This window comes from Corvus moneduloides, chromosome 3, assembly GCF_009650955.1.
Source record: "Corvus moneduloides isolate bCorMon1 chromosome 3, bCorMon1.pri, whole genome shotgun sequence".
Taxonomy (NCBI): domain Eukaryota; kingdom Metazoa; phylum Chordata; class Aves; order Passeriformes; family Corvidae; genus Corvus; species Corvus moneduloides.
This window is the reverse complement of record NC_045478.1, coordinates 89,503,355-89,524,603: the sequence shown is the minus strand read 5'-3', so window position 1 is coordinate 89,524,603 and position 21,249 is coordinate 89,503,355. Positions and strand designations below refer to the sequence as shown.

General features: G+C 44.1%; 1 protein-coding gene across 1 annotated transcript; it reads right to left on the bottom strand.

The window, feature by feature from the left end:
• Nucleotides 1-325: 325 nt before the first annotated feature.
• Nucleotides 326-18,846, bottom strand: RSPH9 (radial spoke head component 9). The gene is made up of 5 exons (XM_032102677.1): nucleotides 18,620-18,846; nucleotides 18,291-18,453; nucleotides 17,455-17,584; nucleotides 16,751-16,897; nucleotides 326-596 (listed from the first exon to the last, which is right to left on the bottom strand). Exons 1-5 carry the CDS (start codon nucleotides 18,844-18,846, stop codon nucleotides 436-438), a joined length of 828 nt encoding a protein of 275 aa, XP_031958568.1. The 3' UTR covers nucleotides 326-435.
• Nucleotides 18,847-21,249: the final 2,403 nt, after the last annotated feature.

The following is a 21,249-nucleotide window of genomic DNA, read 5'->3' as shown; positions in this document are numbered from 1 at the left end:
GGTGCTTTTGTAATCAGACAGATGGCCTAGGTTTGATTTCTGACCTAGAGCTTGCCTCTCAGGGAAGAAAATGCCATTTGTTACTATCGAAAGGATCTGCAGTGACACATTACAGGGAGAGCTCAGTGCTAATAATGCCAAGGTTGTGTTCAGTCCCCATATGGGCCATTCAATTACAAGCTGGACTCGATAGTCCTTGTGGGTCCCTTCCAACTCAGAATATTCTGTGATTCTCTGAATTCAATCTGGAGTTGAGGGAGGATTGCATACAATGAAGTCTTAGGAAAAGAATCAGGGCCAGAGTCCAGGCACAAAAGAATGCTGCTCAAAGTGCAGAGGTTTCACTTTTTTATTAGAACAAGCAGTAAACAAAATTTCCTATGTATAAAGTCTAAATCTTTTCTAGTTCTTGAGTCCTTGTCCCTGACAGAAGAGTCACAGCATGAAGGGCAGATCGAGGTTCTTCTCACCAGTGCCAAAGTAGACGTAGCCAAATTGCTTGGTCATTGGGACATGGTAGAATGTCAGTCCCAGCCACAGCAGGCTCCGCAGCACCACCACAGTGCCTCCCTTCTCCAGCTGGATACTCCAGGAGCCTGTGTGAGAAGATAGGCAGGTGAATCACTGGAGAAGAGAAAGAGGCAGCGTTCCTGCAGCGACTTGTCCTGAGCTGAGAGACGGGCTGCCATGGGTTCTACCTGACCAGTTAACAGGGCACAAGGCTGCACTGGAGTTTGTGACACCTGAAAGGAGGAGGTCGGGGAGAACATACACCTCGATGCCCTGTTTTCCCTTTGTCAGTTCAGCACTGCAGGCTGCCCTCATTTCCAGATGTCTGTGTCTAGGTCCACATAGTAATATATTCCCATGGCTTTGGTGATAACGTTATATGCGTCACAGGAAGGGACCCTCAAGCTCCAGACTTGTATAGTTGATCCCCAGGAGAGGCTGCAGCTATTCTTGACTGCTTCTGAGTGGGCAGCAGTTACTCCAACAAGCTCTACCACCTACTTGGTGTAGCTAATAGCTTTAGAGAGCCAAGATGAGTTCTAGCAATCCTGCATAGGTATGAAATTTGTCCTTAAAATAAACTTGTAGCATTAGTAGTGGGAAGAGGAAGAAGGTGCTTTCCTCCTTCAGGGAAGACTGGTTTCTCTGATGCAGCAAATGGAAAAAACAAAGAGAAAATGAAAAGTAGGGTATTTCCTATCTCTGAGAAATTTATGGAAAAGGTTAATTCTCTTCAGTCGTTCTTGGCTCCACCGTTGAAGAGGATGTGCGTGGTAGGGGCAGAGGGATTAGTTTCCACATTAATTTTGCTTTGGCTCCACAGAAGAGGTTCAGAGCCAGTGTGAAAATGCAGTTTCTTCTGGATGCAAGGAGCTCAGAGCCACTGAGTATTTATTTTGCATCTGACATGACAGCTTGGGAACTGTGCCAGAGGGAGGGGGCTGAAGCATCACCTTGGATTCAGTGCCAGAGGGCAAGGAACTTCGAGGAGAAGAAAATACCAGCTTCAGCACCAAATTAGTAATGCCTAGAGGCTACAGTGTAGGGAAGAAGGTTCCTGCTGAATCTCCATCTAAAAAAAAAGAAGCAGGCCCAAATTAAAAAAAAAAAAATGGTTGGAACAGTCAGGCTACCACTGGCCTAGAGTCAAGCAGTCAGCCTATCTGCACACAAAGCCAAAATCTGCCAATTCCAGAGTAAGCAGAAAGTGCTTAATGTGCTGGGCCATTTAGGCAGTATTCATCTTTGTAGATAATTTTAGGCTCATTAATTTTAGCCTCATCAATTTATGCTATGATTCATGCTTACTCATGTCACGGTTAGCCTGGGGAAGGGCTTCTATGATTGCTGTCAGCTGCCTGTCCTCCCCCTCCCACTCACTTGTGACTCTTGGCCAATTTTAGTCACATCCGACAAAGGGCTGAAGGGCTTTAACACCACAGGTTCCTACAGCATCCCTGGGATGTGGCCCAAGCGTTGTCTGCAGCTCCTGGAGCTTTGTTTGGTCTTCCAGCAGCTGCAGGGAAGCACAGGCTGTTAGGCCTGCCTGACAGCCAGAGGCAGCAGCTAGCTGGACAATCCACATTTGTGCAGCCTTGGCTCTTGCGTGCTTCCTCACAGTACATGTTATCTCATGTGCACTTCATGGCAAACTACGGTAGCTGAGGGAAGGAGGGAAGTTGAAGGGAAACGTTTATGTGGTGGCTGCAGAACCAGAAAGGAACAATACAATTCAAACCCCTGTAAACCCAGATGACATGAGTTGTGCCACTGTTACCTAACTCTTCACTTCGTATTTCTGTACTTCTCAAAAGTTTCTTGGACACCACTATTTCCTCTGTCTTCTTCAGTAGCAAGTTCCACATGTTTGTTATACTATAATATGCAAGCCCTGTGTCACCTCTGATCTGTTACCTTTCAAAGTACTCTCTTCAGCCTTGTGCAAATGTGGAACTCAGTGAACAGCAATACCTACCTCCTTTCTGACAGACTCACTCAAGCTGCTGGACAGAAGTACAAAACAGACATTCACAGTCTTTTGACTCGGGAGATTTCTGCTTTGGAGAACTTAATTCTGACTCACTCTCCTCCACGTTTCCACTAAAGACAAACAACTGGAGTTGCAGTAAAGCAGTGCACTACTTAATATGAGACGGTCAATACAGGTGTGTGCCATCTTGTCACCTTTCTTGCCCTGTGACATTCTTTACACAAGTCCTAGGTACAACATGAGCTAATATCTTCACAGGCAGTGGTTTCACATACAAGGCAACCCCAATCTCCCATCCAGTCTCTCTGTTGGCACTCACATGGACACAAACTGGACTGGATCTTTTTCATACCTGGAGTAAAAACACCTATTATGGTTCAGCCACTAGGATTACAAATCCTGATGGAGGGGGTCTCTTAAAAAATATGCATGTTCTTAAGAAATTTCACCACTTGGATAGCATGTAAACCCAGATGAGGAACACTTCACTACAAGGCAGATCATCCAGCAACTGAAGCTCTATAGCCACTTGCTGTCAAAGGAGAAGCTTTCAGTTTCTGGAACTTTGTCTCTACAAGCGGCAGTAGCATGACCGTGCATAGGAGCGTTGAGCAACAAGCAGCAAGCAAATAGGTCTGAATGTAATAGTGACAAATAACTTTGTCAATTTCTCCTCTGAACGACTGCTCCCAGTGCATGGTTCTTCAGGTTGAATTTGCAGAAATGATCGACAAGTCTTTCCTCCAAATACTGGTGGTACTTGCTGCAGCTTTACACACTGGTTTGTGGGGAAGGGGACGACGACATGCTGTAAACTTTTTGAAACGTTTCTCTGACAAAAAGATGATGCAATGAGGAACTCTCATTGTCTTTGATTTAGGACCAGTCCTCTGAGAAGCAAGTCTGTCAAGAATAGGACTATGCCTTGCCTTGCTGACCGGTGAAAACCTTTAGGGATTATCTACTTTGGTAGTGCCTCCTAACATACTGGAAGCATCTAACAACCTGGGTACATGTGATAGCTTGCTTATGTATGTTCACCTACACAAATGAACCTTCTGCCCCAAACCATTTACACAGAACAAAAAGAAATGCATGGAGCATGACAAGTGGGAAAGGTAAGAGTGAAAACAGGGATTTTAATGCTGTTAGGAACTATATCTGCATTCAGACATCTTTTTGTTGGATAAATTCACAGAGGAGGTAGAGTAAATCAAGTTCAACATAATTAAATCCCCACATCTGTGCTCTGGGGCAATAGAGCATGGATCCATGATCTCCTCAGAACATTTACCCAGTGACACACAGACTTACCAATCTCAGCAGAGTATTCATCAGCAGACTCTGCTGATCAAAGGAAGTTCCCATGCACCTTCACATCTGGCAGAAACGGACAGATATAATTGAAGATGGCTCCATTCACTTTCACGCTACATCTCTGAAGGCTGTGATGTGCAGTTTCTGCATTTCCCTATCATCTGTCCAAGCTGTGAACCTTCAAAGGGCTCGAATTTGCCATTTCATAAATGTGAGACCTTTGGGGAATATTAATTACTATTGTTACACTTTCCAGCTCTTCTCTGGCCCTTCACTCTCCATGTAGTTCTACACAAATATGGGCAGTAAAGTTTTGCTGATGCTGCATAAGCCTTCCTGTGAAATGAGGGCCTGAACAAAAACAAGCAGGTTACATAAGGGCAATCCCATCTGGACCAGCACAACAGGTTGAGAACAGGAAAAAATTACAAGAAGCCGTCTGGAACTGTAATGTCATTTTCACTGGAATCCTGTTTTCAGCCAGAATGATGATTAGTCCTAGAGCTGCTCTTTATTCTGCCAGCCAAAGAGGAGCAGCAGTGCCACCTTCCACCTTCTACTAACTGGATCACTGGAGACATTTTTTTAACCTAGTCGTCAAAGGTTATTTATTCAATATACTTTTCCAGACTGGACTTTTGCAACACACAAAACCCATTCAGAAACTGCATTTGTTACACAATGCTGGTGTATTTTCTAAGAAGAGATTACATTAAAGTTCTGTAACCTATCTGGGTTCTTTGGACCTTTTCATTAAGAGAAAAAATAAGAACCTGTTATCTCAGTACATTTTTTTCCCCATAACTCACCACATCAGCAGTACTTCAAGAAATGGTGCATAAAACACAATTTGAATTCGTGAGACATGGAGAAAGTTGTTCTCTTGGAAAGATACAGGACACTTGTGTTCTCTTCCATCACAGCTCAAATCTCACAATATTCAAGCAAGATGCTTTTTCAGGCTCACATTTCTTGTAGGAGCTTGAAATACTGCTGTCATAAATTACTCTAGAAGTACTCTAAACAGTAACTAATGAACAGTATGGCAATAATAGCTTAAAATGAACATGCCACCTTCCTCAGGAGAAAGTCTCAGAAATGCATTTAATAATGCAATATAAAAAGGAATGAGAACTATGAAAATTAAATGCTATTTTTATCTTTTTTTTTTTTCTTTTTCTCTCTTTTGTTTTTTAAACTTCTGTGCTATTACAGACAGTCCTTGGGGTAAAACCATTGCATAGACAGCTGCAGGTCTGTGTTAGTATACAAATCAGAAGCAGGCTGCTGGGTCCAAATCTTTTCCATCACTGGCTGTGAATATTCCATGGCAGTCCCTCTGTCAGACAATATGTCTTTACTGAGAGACTGGGAAGCTCAAAACATCAGTCTGTAAGGTACACCAAGATTCCTAGATAAAAGTTGTCAAGAAAAAAAGATTTAAAAGTACTAATATTTGCATTGTAGGGAATACAACTAGAACTAGGAGACAGCAAGTAAATGTTGGATTTCCTAGAGTTACATACTGATTCTAACTTGCATCTCGATGTGTGCTGTCTCTAAATCAGGCAGCAGAGTTAACTTCACTCATCATGTAAAGCTTGCTGAGGTGCAGGGAACTGGTCATTGCTCTCACACTAGAGAGTCCTACCAGTAACACTGCTCTGTTGAGGTTCCCAAAGTTCAAAATGCATTTTTTAAAAGAGCAAGTTAATATTTAAGCTGCACCCAGAAAACTTAAGAAAGCCAAGCACTGTCTGTGCTGAAACTATTGCTTGTTGCAGCTCCAGAAGGGAAGGGAGGGAGCTGCTGTGTGGGAGGAAAGAGCATGGGAAAAGTATCCGCTGGATGAAGATCTGGAGCTTCCTATTCCCTCTTTGGATCAGGCTGCAGCCTCCACCCCTCCAAACACAGGCCGGAATTCTGAGGAGTTCCTTACATCTTTCCCAAACAAGAAAGTGCTTTGAAGATGCTGATGCTCACCCAGTGTTAAACCACTGCCTTTTTTATGGCCCTTCAACAGCTGCCAGAACACCAGGGCTGAATTTCAAAAGTCAACCTCCTTCTCAGCTTCTTCTTCCTTTCCAGTCGCCAATAGAAATCCCTGTCTCATCCCCCATGTCTGCCTCAGCTATGGGCTGAATCTTGTAATCCACAGAAGTAATAGGGAGCGTGAGACATGAGCTTTTAAACAAAACCCTTTTAAGAGGGCTGTTTGCAGAAGAACTTTCCTGCCGTAACTGGTCCACTTTCAGTATGACCTCTCATAACACTGCTGCTTTGGAGGTGATTCAGTGATGTCTCATTTCAGTGCAAGCTTGAGAAGAAACAGCTTTAAGAGCTAGACAGCCTGATAGAGAGGCTCCACATTGCAAAAGCTCACAGAGGGTCATAAAAGTGACATTATCAATTCCTCTTCAAAGGAGGAAATGTCTCAAGGGAAAAGCAGCTACAGCGTGGTTGCACTTACCATTAACACAGTATGCTGCCACAAGAGCAGGTCTATTGCTGCAGTTAGTCCCGAGTGAGAGTCAAACATGGAGTTCCAGGACAAATATTAACACCCAGAGAGGGGCAACATAACATTTCCCTCTGCAAAAGCAGCCGCTGCTTGGCTGCATGACCCCAAGCACTTAGAGCTGACAAAGCCTCACTACACGCATGGGATTTATCTTCCATTTCCCTCCAACAGAAAATCCTACACTGGGAAGAGCTTCCTACTTCTAATTTGTTGTCTGTGGGGAACAAAGACAAATTGCAAACCAGAGCAGCTGTAAGGAAAGGTCACTGTGCTTTGGCTCTCAATAAATTGTGCCACACGGACATTTCATGCACAGCCTACCAGCCATAAGGACACATCCAAACACTCCTATGTGGGGCCCAAACTCCTTCGTGCCACTTACTGGCTGCAAACTAAATCTCTTTCATTTGCTTGACACACCACCTGCACCCCATATGTTAACACTGCTGTCAATATTTCCAATTCCCCATATAACTATTTAATAATAATTAAATAAAAACACAGACTGGTTGCAGGTTCAGTACTATTTTTAAAAGCCTCCAGAGCCAGGAAAGCACAGCTTACAGTCAGATGCTGCCAAGCAACCCTTGCATGGTCCTAATGCCTTCCATGTCCTTGAGACACAAAAACCACCATGCCCAAACCCCAAAAGTAAAATGATCATACTTTAGAGGCTTTTCCTCTCCATTATCCTCTCCTACTGGGGATGCCTTTACAGTAGAAATGATTTTGACAGGCCCAGGCCTTCCATTTACACATGAAGAACCTCTTTCCTGCTGACAAGGAAGACTCAGGGATCACAGTGCTGTCCCAGATACACGGTATTCAGGTACCTCCAAGTAAAAAAGAAATTCAGGCCATACTTAGACATCCAACAACAGTGCTGCTTAATCCAATTGAAGCAGCCTCTGCCCTCAAACCTGTATTCCCACCCTCATCATTCTTCCATCATAGAGATCACGAAAGTGTTTGTTTACTGCTCAGTGAGTCAGGTTGGGGAAATGATCTGGCTGAAAAATATACTGGACAGAAATAACATTATTTTTCCAGCTGGAATCTGACTGCACAGCCAGCAATGCCAACACAAAAGAAGGGACAATACACAGATATAAATGAGCAGCAGAGGATGGGAAGGACTGAAAAAGCTCGTACTGAAGTAATACACATCAAATTAGAGCCTCCCTTATACCCTGTTAGTTTGCCCTTTAGTCCTAAATCCACCTGATAAAACAAAACAATTCTCATTTAAAAAAAGATGCAGACTGCGCAGAAAGCATTAAAGACTTGGAATAGGGCTGTGCACTAGAAGAAACAGCAAGATCATATGCAATCAAAACTTATAAGGAGTAGGAAAAACTGATTAAAATCCATGCTATTTGTATTCTGACAACTATCATACAGATCATTGAATCTTGGGTTTTCTGTAGTAAATTTAGAAATCTCTCAGAGTGGCAAATCACCTCCTTCCAAAGCACAAGTTAATGCTAGATCTCATCACACTCCATATTTCTTGTTCAGCTGGTCGCTGTGGAAACGTTTTTGGAGCGTGCCAGGAGTCACGTAGCATCTACCTGGGGAGCCCCTGCATTAATCCGTCACCTTCGTGGGTTTCTCTGAGCCCATTGGTTGGTAGGAAGAAAAAGGAGTCTCTTGCTCCTCCCTTTTCTGAATGAAAGACGCTTCCTCTAAATCTTGCTACAGGATTTCAGGCTCAATTCAGCTTCTTTGGGGCTTTTGTCACCAAACAAATGTGATGTCTTTGAAAGAAAGATTAACAGTTTGATGAAAGGATGCAATGGGCAGCTTTGTTCTAGCCTGCTTCCCCTAGAGCTTTTGGTCACTGTCACTTTCTTACCCACGGGAGAATATCTGTCTGACTCTCAGAGGAGATTATGGCCACCTTGTAAGATTTTTCCTCTCCTGGTAACAAAGCACTGGCCACTTTGAGGAGGTGATAATGATGAACGGGGGCTGGATTAGAGGCAAAGAACCTCACATTGATCTCTGAATTCTGAGAAAACACAAAGGAGTCGATGCTGAGATTCAAAACCCATCAAATGCTTAGAGCACATCCAATTCGCTCTCCTGCAGGAGGGGCAAGGCCACAAGCCCTGTTAGTCCCCTAGTTGTACTTCTTACCTCATCGTCAAATTAGCAAGGCTAGTTAAAAGGGCTTGGGATGAGGAACAGATGGCACGGATTACAAATTGTTGATGTTTTTGTACTAAACTAGATACGAATTCTGGACCAAATTACCCGAAGACTTTACCAGTTTCTGAGAATACTGTCACACTGAGCATATCCACACAATGCAGTGTTGATATTCAAGCTACTTCTGAATACTAAAGATGGCTAAGCATCTTCCAGTGCCTGTGATAGCCTAGCTATTTCTGCTCAGCATAACTGCTGTACAAATATACCCAAAGATGAACTGTCCCCTGTCCTTTTCCCTTTACACACTGCCACACACCCCTTCAGCATGCAGAATTTCAATCTATATGATATTTGTGTACAGTAAAACAAGATAATGCCAGTTGGCTTCCTCCTTTGAAAAGCTCTGTGGCCAAAGGGGCAGCAAACAGCAAAGCAAAGCTATATGCAGGGCTGGCACCAGTGCCAGCAACTGCCCAGGCAGGAGCTGCCACTCCTTGGAGCCCCTTCAGGAATAGATCACTCCTAGCAAAAGCTGACCTCGTTCTGACTTCAGTGACACACAGACTGTCCTAGGATTTTCCCCACAAGTAATTTTTCATCATTCCCTAGAGAAAAAGTTAGGCCAAGGCCAACTGATGTGGTAATAAACCTGCAGCTTCTGGTCCTATAAGGCTTTACCAGCATTTCCCATCATCTTAGCAAGAAGTTCATCTCCTTTTTATGTCCAAGGAACCAGGAGCTTAAATGGAGACAGGGTGGGTCATGATTTCTTTCACTGAGGAGAAAAAAACCCTTTAAATACAATCCCTGGAAAGTTGCTACAAAGACTCTGCTTCTGTCCTCATTCTTTCCCTACAGCAGTCAGGAGGGCGAAGGACTCCACCACAGCTCTCAGTTGATGGGCAGCCCTGTTCCAGTATAAACTCATCCAAGGTCTGACTAAACAAGACCTGAGGTGATAGAGACCTAGGACCCAAAAGCAGTGAATGCACTGCTTTATTACCCAGACACACAAAGCCCAAGGAAAACAGGCTCCTTTCCAGCAATCAAAGCAGACCATGATCAGCCAGTCAAAAGCTCTAATAATAGCTGGGCTGGGAGTCCTCCTGCCGTGCTGCCATGTGAGAGGTTGGTTGCAGTCTGATCTTGAACTCCTGAGCTGGCAGCACCCCAGCTTGTAGGAAGGACAGCATCTTGTCTTGCTCTCAGCTTTTTTGGATCACTGCAGGAATGGCCTTAACAGCCTCTACACATCATTAGCAAAAATTAAGAATGACCCTACTTTCGAAGAATGTAGGGGACATGCCTATATATTGTGTATGTCCATTTGCATGCTCGTGATCGCTAAGGATGCTGAGAAAGCTACTGAAAAGCCTAGTGACCATTCCAGAAATTGCCTAAGCTTGAAAGGGAGAGAATATCTTCTCTGTACCTAAAGTTCAGGAGGCCAGTATGCCACACACAGTCTGGAAACTCAGGCCATACCTTTTTCTCGATTTGATGCTGCTCTTGGTGATTTTTCTTTCTCATTTTACTTTTCCGTGGTTTCCTTTACTGTGCTCAGCACTGACAATGCTGGCACCATAGTGCACCCTGCTGGAAGGAAGCAGGTAGAGCCATCCTGGAATTACTGCTAGGGATGGCCGACTTCAGTTTGAACAGAGAAATTCAGGTACCAATGCTTTTACTAACAACCCACTGAGCCAGATACTGGGTTCGATTTTCAGATCAGAAATCCTGCTGTTCTGGCGCACACTCATCTAGTTTTCTCATTCTCTAACACTGTATTGTAAAGCTTGTTTGTCAGAACTACTTGTATTAATGTCAGGTAACTCCATGGGATTCTGTAGCTCAGTTTCACACATTCACCAAGCCTAAGGACCACATCTCCTAACGAGGAATGAGGATAGCTGTGAGCCATGCTAGGTATTTCAGTCTACATTTTGGCTACCTCTTTTTATCCCTGCGAATATGAAGTACTGCCCTCTCATTTATTATGAGTCTTTTAGTTTGGATTTCAGTGAGACAGCTTGAAAAGCCTTGTCCCCGTGTGGCTCTTGGCAGGCTAAAGAGTAAAGTGCTCTTGCTCTCAGCTTTCACAGAGCTGGGGAGGTGCTGCTTATTGTTAAGCAATGAAAGGGGAGGGCTCAGGTCACATCTGTGAAATGTTAGTGGAGAAGGGAGGCTGGGTGAAAGTAGGTGGCCAGCTCAGCATAGCACTTTGCTGGATTTTGCAAGGCCACTAGGGAGATAGGCAGCCATTTGTCTTAGAGCCCTGATAAAGGGCCCTTGCCTCTGGTGGCTGGCTGGGGGCTGTAAATACCTCTGCAGACACAGACTCTTCAAATAGCTGGAAACCGAGGCTGATAGGGGATTAATCGCCTTGAAGGGAGGGGGAGGGAGATCGAAAGCAAGTTAATTAGCTGTGTTAATGTATGGAGATAAAGCAGGGTCGTGCCTCCTGGTCTTCTTCCTTCCTGCACCCTGACTTTTGGGACAGCCATGATGGGGCTACCAAAATGGCCCTTGAGAGCAGCCACGGAAACTATCTCCACTTAGAAATGCAACCCCCTCCATCTTCAAGGACCCATTAGGCACCAGCTTTTGCTAAACCAATAAAGACTGTGCTAATGAACCTCAGATGACAGGAGGTTAGTGTTCTAACTGAGGCTACTGTTCAGCAAGCTTACAGAAAAGCTAGTGCTCAAAGTGTTCAGCCAAAGAAATGGCCACAAATCCCTTTGTCTGTAATGCTGTATAAGGAATGCCCCAAAACCACTGCACTTTCAGGTGAAGAAATAGAGCTACAATGCAAGTGGCTGTCACTTCCTCCACAGTCAAATGGTAAAGGAGCTGAAATGATCTTCTGTCTAGGCACTTCTTCTACCCTACCTTCATCTTAAAACAGCAAGTACACAAGACTCACTGATTCACCCTGCCACTGTATACCCATTTGGAATGATGCTATAAAATCTCTCCCAGCAATAAAGATCCACAATGGACAGCACTAAGTCAGGAATCTCCCCAGTCCTCGTTTGAGCCCTCACGTATCATAGTTCAGAAAGCAAAGCCAGCTGAAGTGAGCTGACTTGCACTTAATCACTGTCTCAGGAACCCACTGTCACCTTTGTGTTACTGCTACTGACAAAGAAGAAGTCCGAGCTGAACATCACCCTCCATGGCTGTCATCAAGTTTATGGCCAGACATACCTCCTACATACCACTGCCCGTTTAACTGAAGTCAGTTATGCATGTCTGGGACTATCAACTTGTATTTGCATTTGACTGAATCACAGTTCCCAGTAAGACATCCAACATGATGTTAAGCTATCAAGAGACACAGGCTCATCCATTACCCTTGCTAACTGGTAATCATTTCACTGTTAAAAATTCTATCTAATTGTTCATTTTAGTTCTGGCTATACTTTCTAGCTGCTGATTCCTGTTATGCCTTTCTCTGCTACAATAAATAGATCCTCAGTACCTAATACTTAAACTCCACAGAGTATTTACACAGTGTAATACAGCCATTCTCATGGGCTTTTCCTCAAGATAAACAGATTGAACTGTTTATATCTCTCACCAGCCCTTGAACAATTTTGTGACTCTTTTCTGCAACTCTCCAGTGTTCAATGTGCAGTAATCCAGTTATGATTCCACTAACAGTATATACAAAAGTAAAGTCACACCCCCCCCCCATTCCTATTTGCTACACCCTTGTTTATGTATTTGCAGATCAAATTACCCTTTTAAGTCTCAGGATCAGCCTGGGAGCTGATGTTCAGTGGGTTGTGCCTGGATTTCCTTTCAGAGCCACAGCTTCTAGAATACAATTCTCAAAGTCTGACTTACAGTCCTTACGTTCCTCATGTGACTTTGCAGGTAGGCACATCAAAATGTACTGTATTTAAGTAAGCCCAGTTTTCCAGATCTCTGTATCCATCCTCCCTGTGTCATTAGTTGTGTCTCAACCAACCCTTTACTTTTACATTATTTATAAATAAGTTGAAGAATATCAATATTTGAAGAATATCAATATTGTCACTGGTCCCTTTCTGACCTCTTCCAGAAATACATCCATTCAGTGAACTCTGAATCACAACTGCTAAGGAAGACTAAATTTAGGGGAATAAATCTGCAGTGCTGGGATATATTAAAGATTATTATGCCACAAGTCTCCTGAGATAATGATTTCAAAAGTAACTTATCTGACTCGGCCATTTTAATGTTTTTGACCCACAGTAAATGTTGTTTAATTCTACCCTCCCTTAGCAAAGTCTGAAACAGTATTTTATTGTCTTGATCAAGTCCATACTTTTTCCAAAAATAGAACAGAAAAAAATTGAGCTCTTCTGCCCTTCCACATGCTTATCAGCCTTTTTACCATCACCATTTAGTGACAGTTTCCAGTACCTTTACTATGCTTTCTTTTCTTCTCAATATAGTTTTAAAAAAATCTGCCTTACCGTTGTCATGGACTACTCCAGTTATTCTGGCTCCCTTTGTCATTCTCTACTCATTATAAATTCCAATTTATATCAATCATTAATCATTCCAAACCTTCTGAATTTCCTTTTATATGTCTTTTTAAATTCTAATTTCTATTCTTAATCTACAAGGGAACTGTGGTGGGTTTTCAGCCAAAGGCAGCTATTTACTGGCTGGGGGTCATGACTTTTGAAGAAAGTTTTCTCATATAAATCCTATTTCCACTCATATCTTTTCCTATCTAGACATACCTCCCCACCTACATCAGTTTTTAGCAGTGTTCTGTTGGTGTCCCTTATCTCCATATCAAAGTAATCTGAGTCAGTAATCTGTAACCCTCAGAGTCAAGTTATTGCTTTTCTGAACTGTAGTTTCAAAGTGCCCAAGAACTGAATTCCCCATCCCTTGTCTCACCTCCTTCCAAGCTTTCTGTTCTACACTAGTACCTTAGGCTTTCCTTCATCCCCTTTCTTTATCCTTGCATAATGGAGCATACTCTGATCTGATACCAGGGCCACAGTAAAATCAACCTTCCCCCTCCATTTTCACTTCCTCCATCATTATCAATGCCTGAGAAGTCTCTCTTATTTCATATCTCCACAACATTAAGTCATCAAGGGAAAATGCTGTAGGCATGCTAGGAATTATTGCTATTTGCTTTGCCATTCCATTATCTACAAGCAGATGTAAAACTGCCACAGCCCTAGTTCCTGAAATACTATGTCCAGGGTTCCAAACTCCATGCAGCAGAAAGGACAACGCTGGCAGTGTGCCAACAGCTGAAAGGCCACATCTAATTGTGCATAAAGTTGAGCAGATTGTCTGCTTAGACTAGAGCAAACAAGCTTATCTTTAATGCAGACATATGGCCAGCAAAACCTACAGATCCCATCATGCAACGGTCTGGCCAGCTGGCCATTTGGATCAAGATGAAGCATTACATGATCTGATACTGTGGTGACAGAAGATCAGTATCACAACCTCTCCATGTTCATGCTGTCGAGACAAGGTTCTCATTTCCCACTTTTCTCTAGAATCATTTTTAAAAATGCATTAAAAAAAAACCCAAAAAAAACTAAGTCAGTCACTTGTCTGTGGGGGCTGAGACACCAAGAAAAAACAGACAGACTCACAGGATGATTAAAGGAGGAGCAGCAACATATTCTGAACTTTTAAAGTACCTGATAGATAGACACACAGACAGAATCTGGAACCTGCAAACACCATGGATATCACTGGTAAAGATAAGAATGGCAGACAGTTTTGTTACAAAACTCCAGGTTTTCCAATTTTGCACTAAACTCTGCTTTTACCATTGTTGCCTTTATTCAACCTAGTTTTAACTTCCTTTCTTCCCACCTCTCAGCTGTCATATAAAATGTTCTCTCTGCCTCCAACTTTCCATTCTGTAAGACACCTCTGCTCTCCTATAATGACACACCATATATCTTATGACAGTTACCCCCTTGACAGCCATCACAGATGCTAAGTCTCCAATTAATAGAGAAAACTATTCCAACAGAGTTGTTACTTTTAGACAGGTTAAAATCAGCCCTTAAGCTCTCAGTTCTGTTCTTTAGGTCTTTTAAGATGCTAAGGGAATTTAGCCAATGCAGGCTGGGAGCATCACTCCAGTGCCACTTACCCCAGATCGCTTCTTATGTATTTGTTGAGAAAAGAGACAATTCTAGCTTCAGTCACAATTCTAGATGCAATAAATTTGAGAATTCCTACTTCTGCTCTGACAATAACTGGTCAAGACAGGATTTAACCAGGAAAGGCAAGAAAAACTTCAGGTCAAAGTGAGGGGATTTGCCAGAGTTATGAACAACATGTCAGTAAATAGAAAAAAAGCACTGTCTACTTTTTCTGCTCTGTCAGGACCAACATGCACTGTCAGAGCTGAAGGAAAGTTATCTGAGAACCAGAGTTTGAGTGTCTCACAACCAGGAGTGACTTTGGCAAAGCCATGCTGATAAAATCAGCAGAAAGCCTGTGTCTGCCCTCTTTTTTTTCCCCCACATTTTCACAAGCAACCAGTACTTTTAGGCAACCTGAATGCTTGTTAAAGGAGGCTGGGTTGATCTTTCTTTAATGTCAGAGCTCCTATCTGCATGTAATAGAATGCAATTAGAGAGGCTACATGCCTTGCTGATCCTGTAACCAATTCCTGTCCTACCTCCTTCACCTCATCGCCGAATTCAGGACAGAGCAGGCAGAGCTGCACAGGCACCACGATGAATCTTCTCTTCCATTAAGAAGCACTCAGCTGCACTTTAGCTCAGGCAGTCTTTAAGAGGTAACGTTTTTAAGAAGACTGAAATCTACACTAACAGCAACATCCGCCTGGGAAGGGGGCAAAGGTTCATGCTTACAGAGACATCAGGCTGCCACAGGAACACAATCACGACAGTGGCACGGTTGAGCCCCACTTTCTGTCTGCCACTGGGTAAAATACAGCTACAAGTCAAATTTGACTTGAAGACTTTAAAAAAACCACCATCTTCATGTGTAACACATGGTGTGCCTCGCTACCACGAGGGAGGGAGGAAAATAGGGAGGGGAGCAGGGGGAAGGCAAACAGTAGCAACACCCAAACTAGCACACAAACGTGCAGCTAAAATTTTCTTAGGAGATATCTAGGATCTAATCCCTCTTGCAATTCTGCTTTGAGTCAAAAGGGCCACTTCAATGAGCCAGTGTATGTAAAAATGTGCAGTCTCTCCAGTCTACACCTCTGGAAAACAACTGCATCAAGAACACTCCCAGTAAGTTGAAGAGTGGTTTAGATTTTAGCGGTTTATGCTCTGTCAAAAATGTTCAGAATTCGGGCAGGAGCTCACATTCTCAGTTTTTTGGGGTTTTTTTTGCCAAAGGGAGGAAGGGAGAGAGAGTCTGAAAAGCTATTTACAACATTGGCAATTCACTGTCCATCCACTCATCTATGCATCTGGCACAGGTCACCTAGTATCCTATCCTACTACTCCAGGACAGAAATAAAACAACAAATCTAAGTTCTAATTGTTTCCCTAGAATCTTTCTCGACAGAGGATATGAAACATTTGGTCCAATCCAAAAAAAATGCAGCAAATCAGCAAAAAGCAGACAGAAACAAATAACAAGCCACTCCCATCTCTTTAGAGAAATATCCTGCCAGAAGGATCCTTGGAAGAGACTTTAAATATATTTGCAGTTCTCCAGCAGAACAGCAGAGATGTAAACTGAAGATACAATCCAGTATGCCTATATTTTTTTCTCCTTTCACAGTGTATAATCCTGCCAGAGTACAGACTATTCCCACCCAGTTTATCAAAGGAACATTTGAATTCAGCCTCTCCGAGATATCAGCTTGGTGTTAATGAGAGCCCATTTAGATAAAGAGCAATACTGGATGGGACAAGAGGTGTGAAATACTTCAAACCACATAAATTGCCTCTATCACTGGTGGAGTTATCTCTCCCAATAGGGTCACCAGTTGTCACAGGCTTTAACAGAGGTCAGGAGGGAATGTGGCACTGAGGCAGAGAGTGGTCAGACCTGTTGTGAGGATGTGACAGCCCTGGTACACTTACATCTTTCCATTGTAAGCATTTAAAATTGCATAAAACAGGAAATAACTAGTAATATTTAGTAAAGGATAAAGTTCCTTTACAGATTCACAGAAGCTTCTCCCAAGCATACCATCTCTACAGTAACCCACACCAGTCCCCTCAGTGTTTCCTAGGCTATTCAGACTTCCCTGTTGCATCTGTTGATTTTGCTACCTTTACCTTGTGGGATATCATGCTCCAGAGAATCTAGAAAGTCGGTGGATGGGTCCAGGTCAGCCTTTTCCAGCAGGGTTTTATTCTTCAGGTTAACAGGCTCAGTGAAATGGAAATAGGAACTTAACTTTTTTGCCTCCAGCAAAGACAGACCTGCAAACAGCCATTGGTGAACATTAATACAGTGAACTAGGGTAACATTCATTATACTATTGAGTATATGTTTCTCTGATGCCCACAGCCTAGGACAGAATCACAGTCTTTCTCCAGCAGACTCCACAGCAGGCTTGTCAGAAACAGGTGTCAGCACTCCCTGATGCTGTGCATTGCAGACCATTCTGACTGCAGTCCCAGATAACCAACGGGTACCGAATTGAGGACAACTTTCTGTGCCCATTCGATCATATCCTATATCTAAATGGACAATTCACTACATCTGCAACTGCTAAACACTGACATAAACTACAGTTTATACAGACAAATGACTCAGTTTAATGACTCAGAACTATTACTGACTTTTTTCCCACCTTCCAGAGTTGGATCATGCACCTGAACATTAGTGGCACTGGATTCTCTCCTCCCTGTTCATCTTACCAAAGTGAAAAAAAAACCCCAACTGAAATCAAAACATCAGTTAGAGAAAGTCATCTTAATTTACAGCCTTTATGATCAAAGTACAGTTGATCCTGATAAAGACAATCAGAGTTTACCTTCAAAGTGCCTGTTTTCATGCACAGACCCAAGAGGAGTCTTCACAAATGCCCCCCGGGGGATGATACCAACTTCTCTGTCTATCTGTTCTATCGTAGCTATGAGGCGGGCCTCCTCCTTGATCACAGGCTTTAAAGAAAAATAGGGAAATTTTAAAGGCAGGGCTTTCCTTGTTTCCATTTCTGAAAATAAACTTGAGGTGACACAATGACCTTACCATCTTGGAGTCCAGTGGCACTACGAGGACCTCAAGAGACATTTCTCTCATAAGATATGACAGAAAACATGACTAGGAGCAGACAGTTTAGACTCACCAGAGATTTAACTCTCCATCCCTTCATCTGTTCTTTCCTCCCTCTCAATTCACCTACTTATGATTTGTCTAATCATTTATAAAGAATGCTGCCTGCAGTTACTATTAAAGCTTCAGAAACCACCATGAAGATCTGGACCAGTTGTGCATAATAAAGCATAGGGGATATATACTATTTCTGAGGCCTGTTGAACTCCAGCAAAAACTCAAGTAAGAGTTCAATCAAGAAGCTGTTGCTACACAATGACAGTGAAGAATTACAGACAGAGCTACAGAATATTCTGAGTTGGAAGGGACCCATAAGGATCATCAAATCCAACTCTTAAGCGAACAGCCTGTACAGTGATTGAACCTGCAACCTTGGTGTTATTAGCCCCATGCTCTAACCAAGAGGAAATTGTGTATCTTTTGCCTGACCACACGCTCATGCTGCTCATTACAAAGGCGGAGAAGCCACCACCTGTCCAGTGCAGGGGGCACAACTGTAGCAAAGACAGTTTGAAAGTGTTTTGCTGCATTTACCTCCCTACCACCTTCAGTCAGTCTTGCAGCAGCTTCTGCGTTTATCTCAGCCAAGTTGTACTCAAAAGAAGGATCCCCCTGGAAGCGGCCCTTCAGCTGCTCCGCCAGTGCAAGCATCTCCTTGGTGGCTGGTGTCAGGAGGCTCCAGTCCAAGCAGTTCAAGCTGCCAACGACAAGCACGACTCAGGGCTGAGCCCGTTAAAGAACAGGGCTCGAAGCAACTTCGCCAGGCCCCTCAGGGCCCAGCGAGGCTCCCTCCCGGAGAGCCGGACAGCACCCCCCGACTCCCACAGCCCCAAAGCGGCCAGGCCGCTCCCCGCTCCCCCCACCTGTACAGGCGGCTGCGGGGCGCGGCGCGGTTGGGACCCAGCCCCTCGGCGATGTAGTAGGCGCCGCGCAGGCCCTGGATGCAGCCCCAGAACCAGACCCGCTCGAAGCGGTAGTCGCGCTGCAGCAGCGGCAGCGAGGCGCCCAGCGCCGCCCGCCGCTCCGGGCTGAGCCCCGCGCCGCCGCCGGCCACCAGCGCCAGCGCCGCGGGCAGCGCCAGCGCCTCCATCCCGCTCCGCGTCCCCGTTGCCGGGAGACCGCGGCCCGCCCGCCCCGCATCGCGGCCGGAAGGCTGCGGGTCACCCCGCGCTTCCGCCGCAGGCTGCGTGGGCCGTGCCGTGCTCGGCTAACCCCGGCCGGACACAGAGACGCTGGCGAGCAGCAGCACAATAAGCATGCAGTTATGGGTGTCTGCCTGCGCGTGTGTTCCTCAGTTTCAAGGGGCTTAAATCCAAAGCCAAGTCCAAAAAGCAGAAGAGCATACAATTGCATTGCACCTTCACCGGGATACCACAAAGAGCTCAGTTTTCTTTATTTCTTACATGGACAACCCCTTCTGAAGCTCACTGCTTACAATGTCACAGATCCTGAGGGAGGCCATGAAATTGATGAGAGGACTGAAGCACGTCCCCTACAAAGACACACAGAAATTTGGGACTCTTCAGCTTGGAGAAGGTTTTATGGAGAGCTCATTGCAACCTTCCACTATCTGCAGGGAAGCCAGAGAGGGACTCTTCATCCAGAACCATAGTGATAGGACAAGGAGTTATGGGTACAAACTGAAAGAGAGGAAATTTAGGTTAGATATTAGGAAGAAATCCTTTACTGTGAGGGTGGTGAGACACTGGAACAGGTTGCCCAGGGAGGTTGTGGGTGCCCCAACCCTGGCAGTGTTCACAGGCAGATTGGGTAAGGCCTTGAGCAACCTGGTCTAGTGTCCCTGCCCATGGCAGGGGGTGTTGGGACTAGATGATCTTACAGGTCCATTCCAACCCCTTAACATTCCATGATTCTGTGATCTTATCTAGCTCATGTACCTCTATAAATAAATGGCTTATTTATAAATTACAGCATTTGGACTGCTCTTTGGCAGCTCATTTTGCTGAATCACAGACATCCAGGAAACAGCTCCTGCCCTAAAAATCTTGCTGTCTGGCTTAACACAAAATACAATAAATAAGTAATGAGATTTTGCAGCTGCTTAGACAAATAGAATTTCTGTTTGACGTCTTCAGGAAGTTTAAGCTTTTATATGTGTGCGTTATATACATAAATATGGGCATGCCCTTACATCTAAATCCATTGTAAAGACATAAATTCTTTCATCCGTTTCCTGTTCACTTCTAAGGAAAACACTGATCCTGGGACCACTGCCTGTAACAGTTATCGCCTGATTTTTTGTCAAGTGAGATGTTTAATGGGTTGTACAGCACACAATCTGACCCATTAGCTGTACTTACCCTGCACAAAAGGCAACTCAGATTCCTGAAGATTAACCACCTCTCTTTGACACGAATCATGCAGAACACACAGGAGTGACCGCAGACTTTTTGTCCGCGCTGCCACCTACCTGTGCCTGATCTGCTCAATGGAATAGGAATTTTCAGGCTTTGTAGACTCATTTAATCACTGACTTCTCTAGAAGTGTGTGTTAATATTTTATGTTAGGGCTACAACTGACCAGTAAACAGCAGAACTGCAAGCCAAACTCGTTTCACATGAGTCAGAGAGGCAACCCAAGATTATAATGAATTTCTGCCACTGTCAACCACCGCTGGATTCAAACCAGATGCTAACAGCTGAGAGGCTCTTTAGCCTGTTAGGGATCTTCTAAGCCACCTAGTCTCCAGTCTTTGCCTGTCCTGACTGAAGATTATAAAAAAGGATATCTATAGCTTAAGGAAATTCTTCCTGGTTCAGTAAAGTATGGTGGGTAACTCTGCTCCCCTTTGTCTTGACCCCAATTACTAAACACTGATAAGGATCGGGAAGTAAGTGGTTGCATTATTTAACAAATGAAAGGTCAAAAGCGCTGCTATTCAGTAAGGTCGAAGGTTACCATCACTGTTATTAAACAGTTCGAAAGCAGTTTCTCCCATTCCTTGCCATCCCAGGCTCAAACAAGGAGCTGCTCAGCAGTGGGGCAGACAGGAGGGAAGAGAGGCACCAGGCATCATTCAGCTGGCAGCTGACTAGGTGGCATTTCTGAGACCCCTGCTTCAGCAAGGGCAGGTGCCACAGTCCAGCAGCTCCCATCAGAGGACTGAGTTCTCCTGCCTTTGCACAGAACACGCACATAGCTGTGTGCCAAACCGCTTCAGTTTCTCCCAGCTCCACCCTTTAGAGCTGGCGTCCTTTTGGGGGAGAAATCAGTCCCAGGCTCACTTCCACTCGTCTCAGGCAAGGTAGTGAAGTTTACAGAACTGAGCAATTTGAAATACATGTGAGTTGCTGCTGTGGGCACAGTGGCTCCTGGATGCTTGCACACCTTCATGAAACATTTGAAAACACTTTTAGTGATGTAGTGAAGTGAGCTCATCTTCCTACATGTTCTTTAATATACCTCATCTCATCATTCTTACTAAAGAATTCTTACCTCATTCTTTCTAAAGAAAGAATAATAGCTATCATT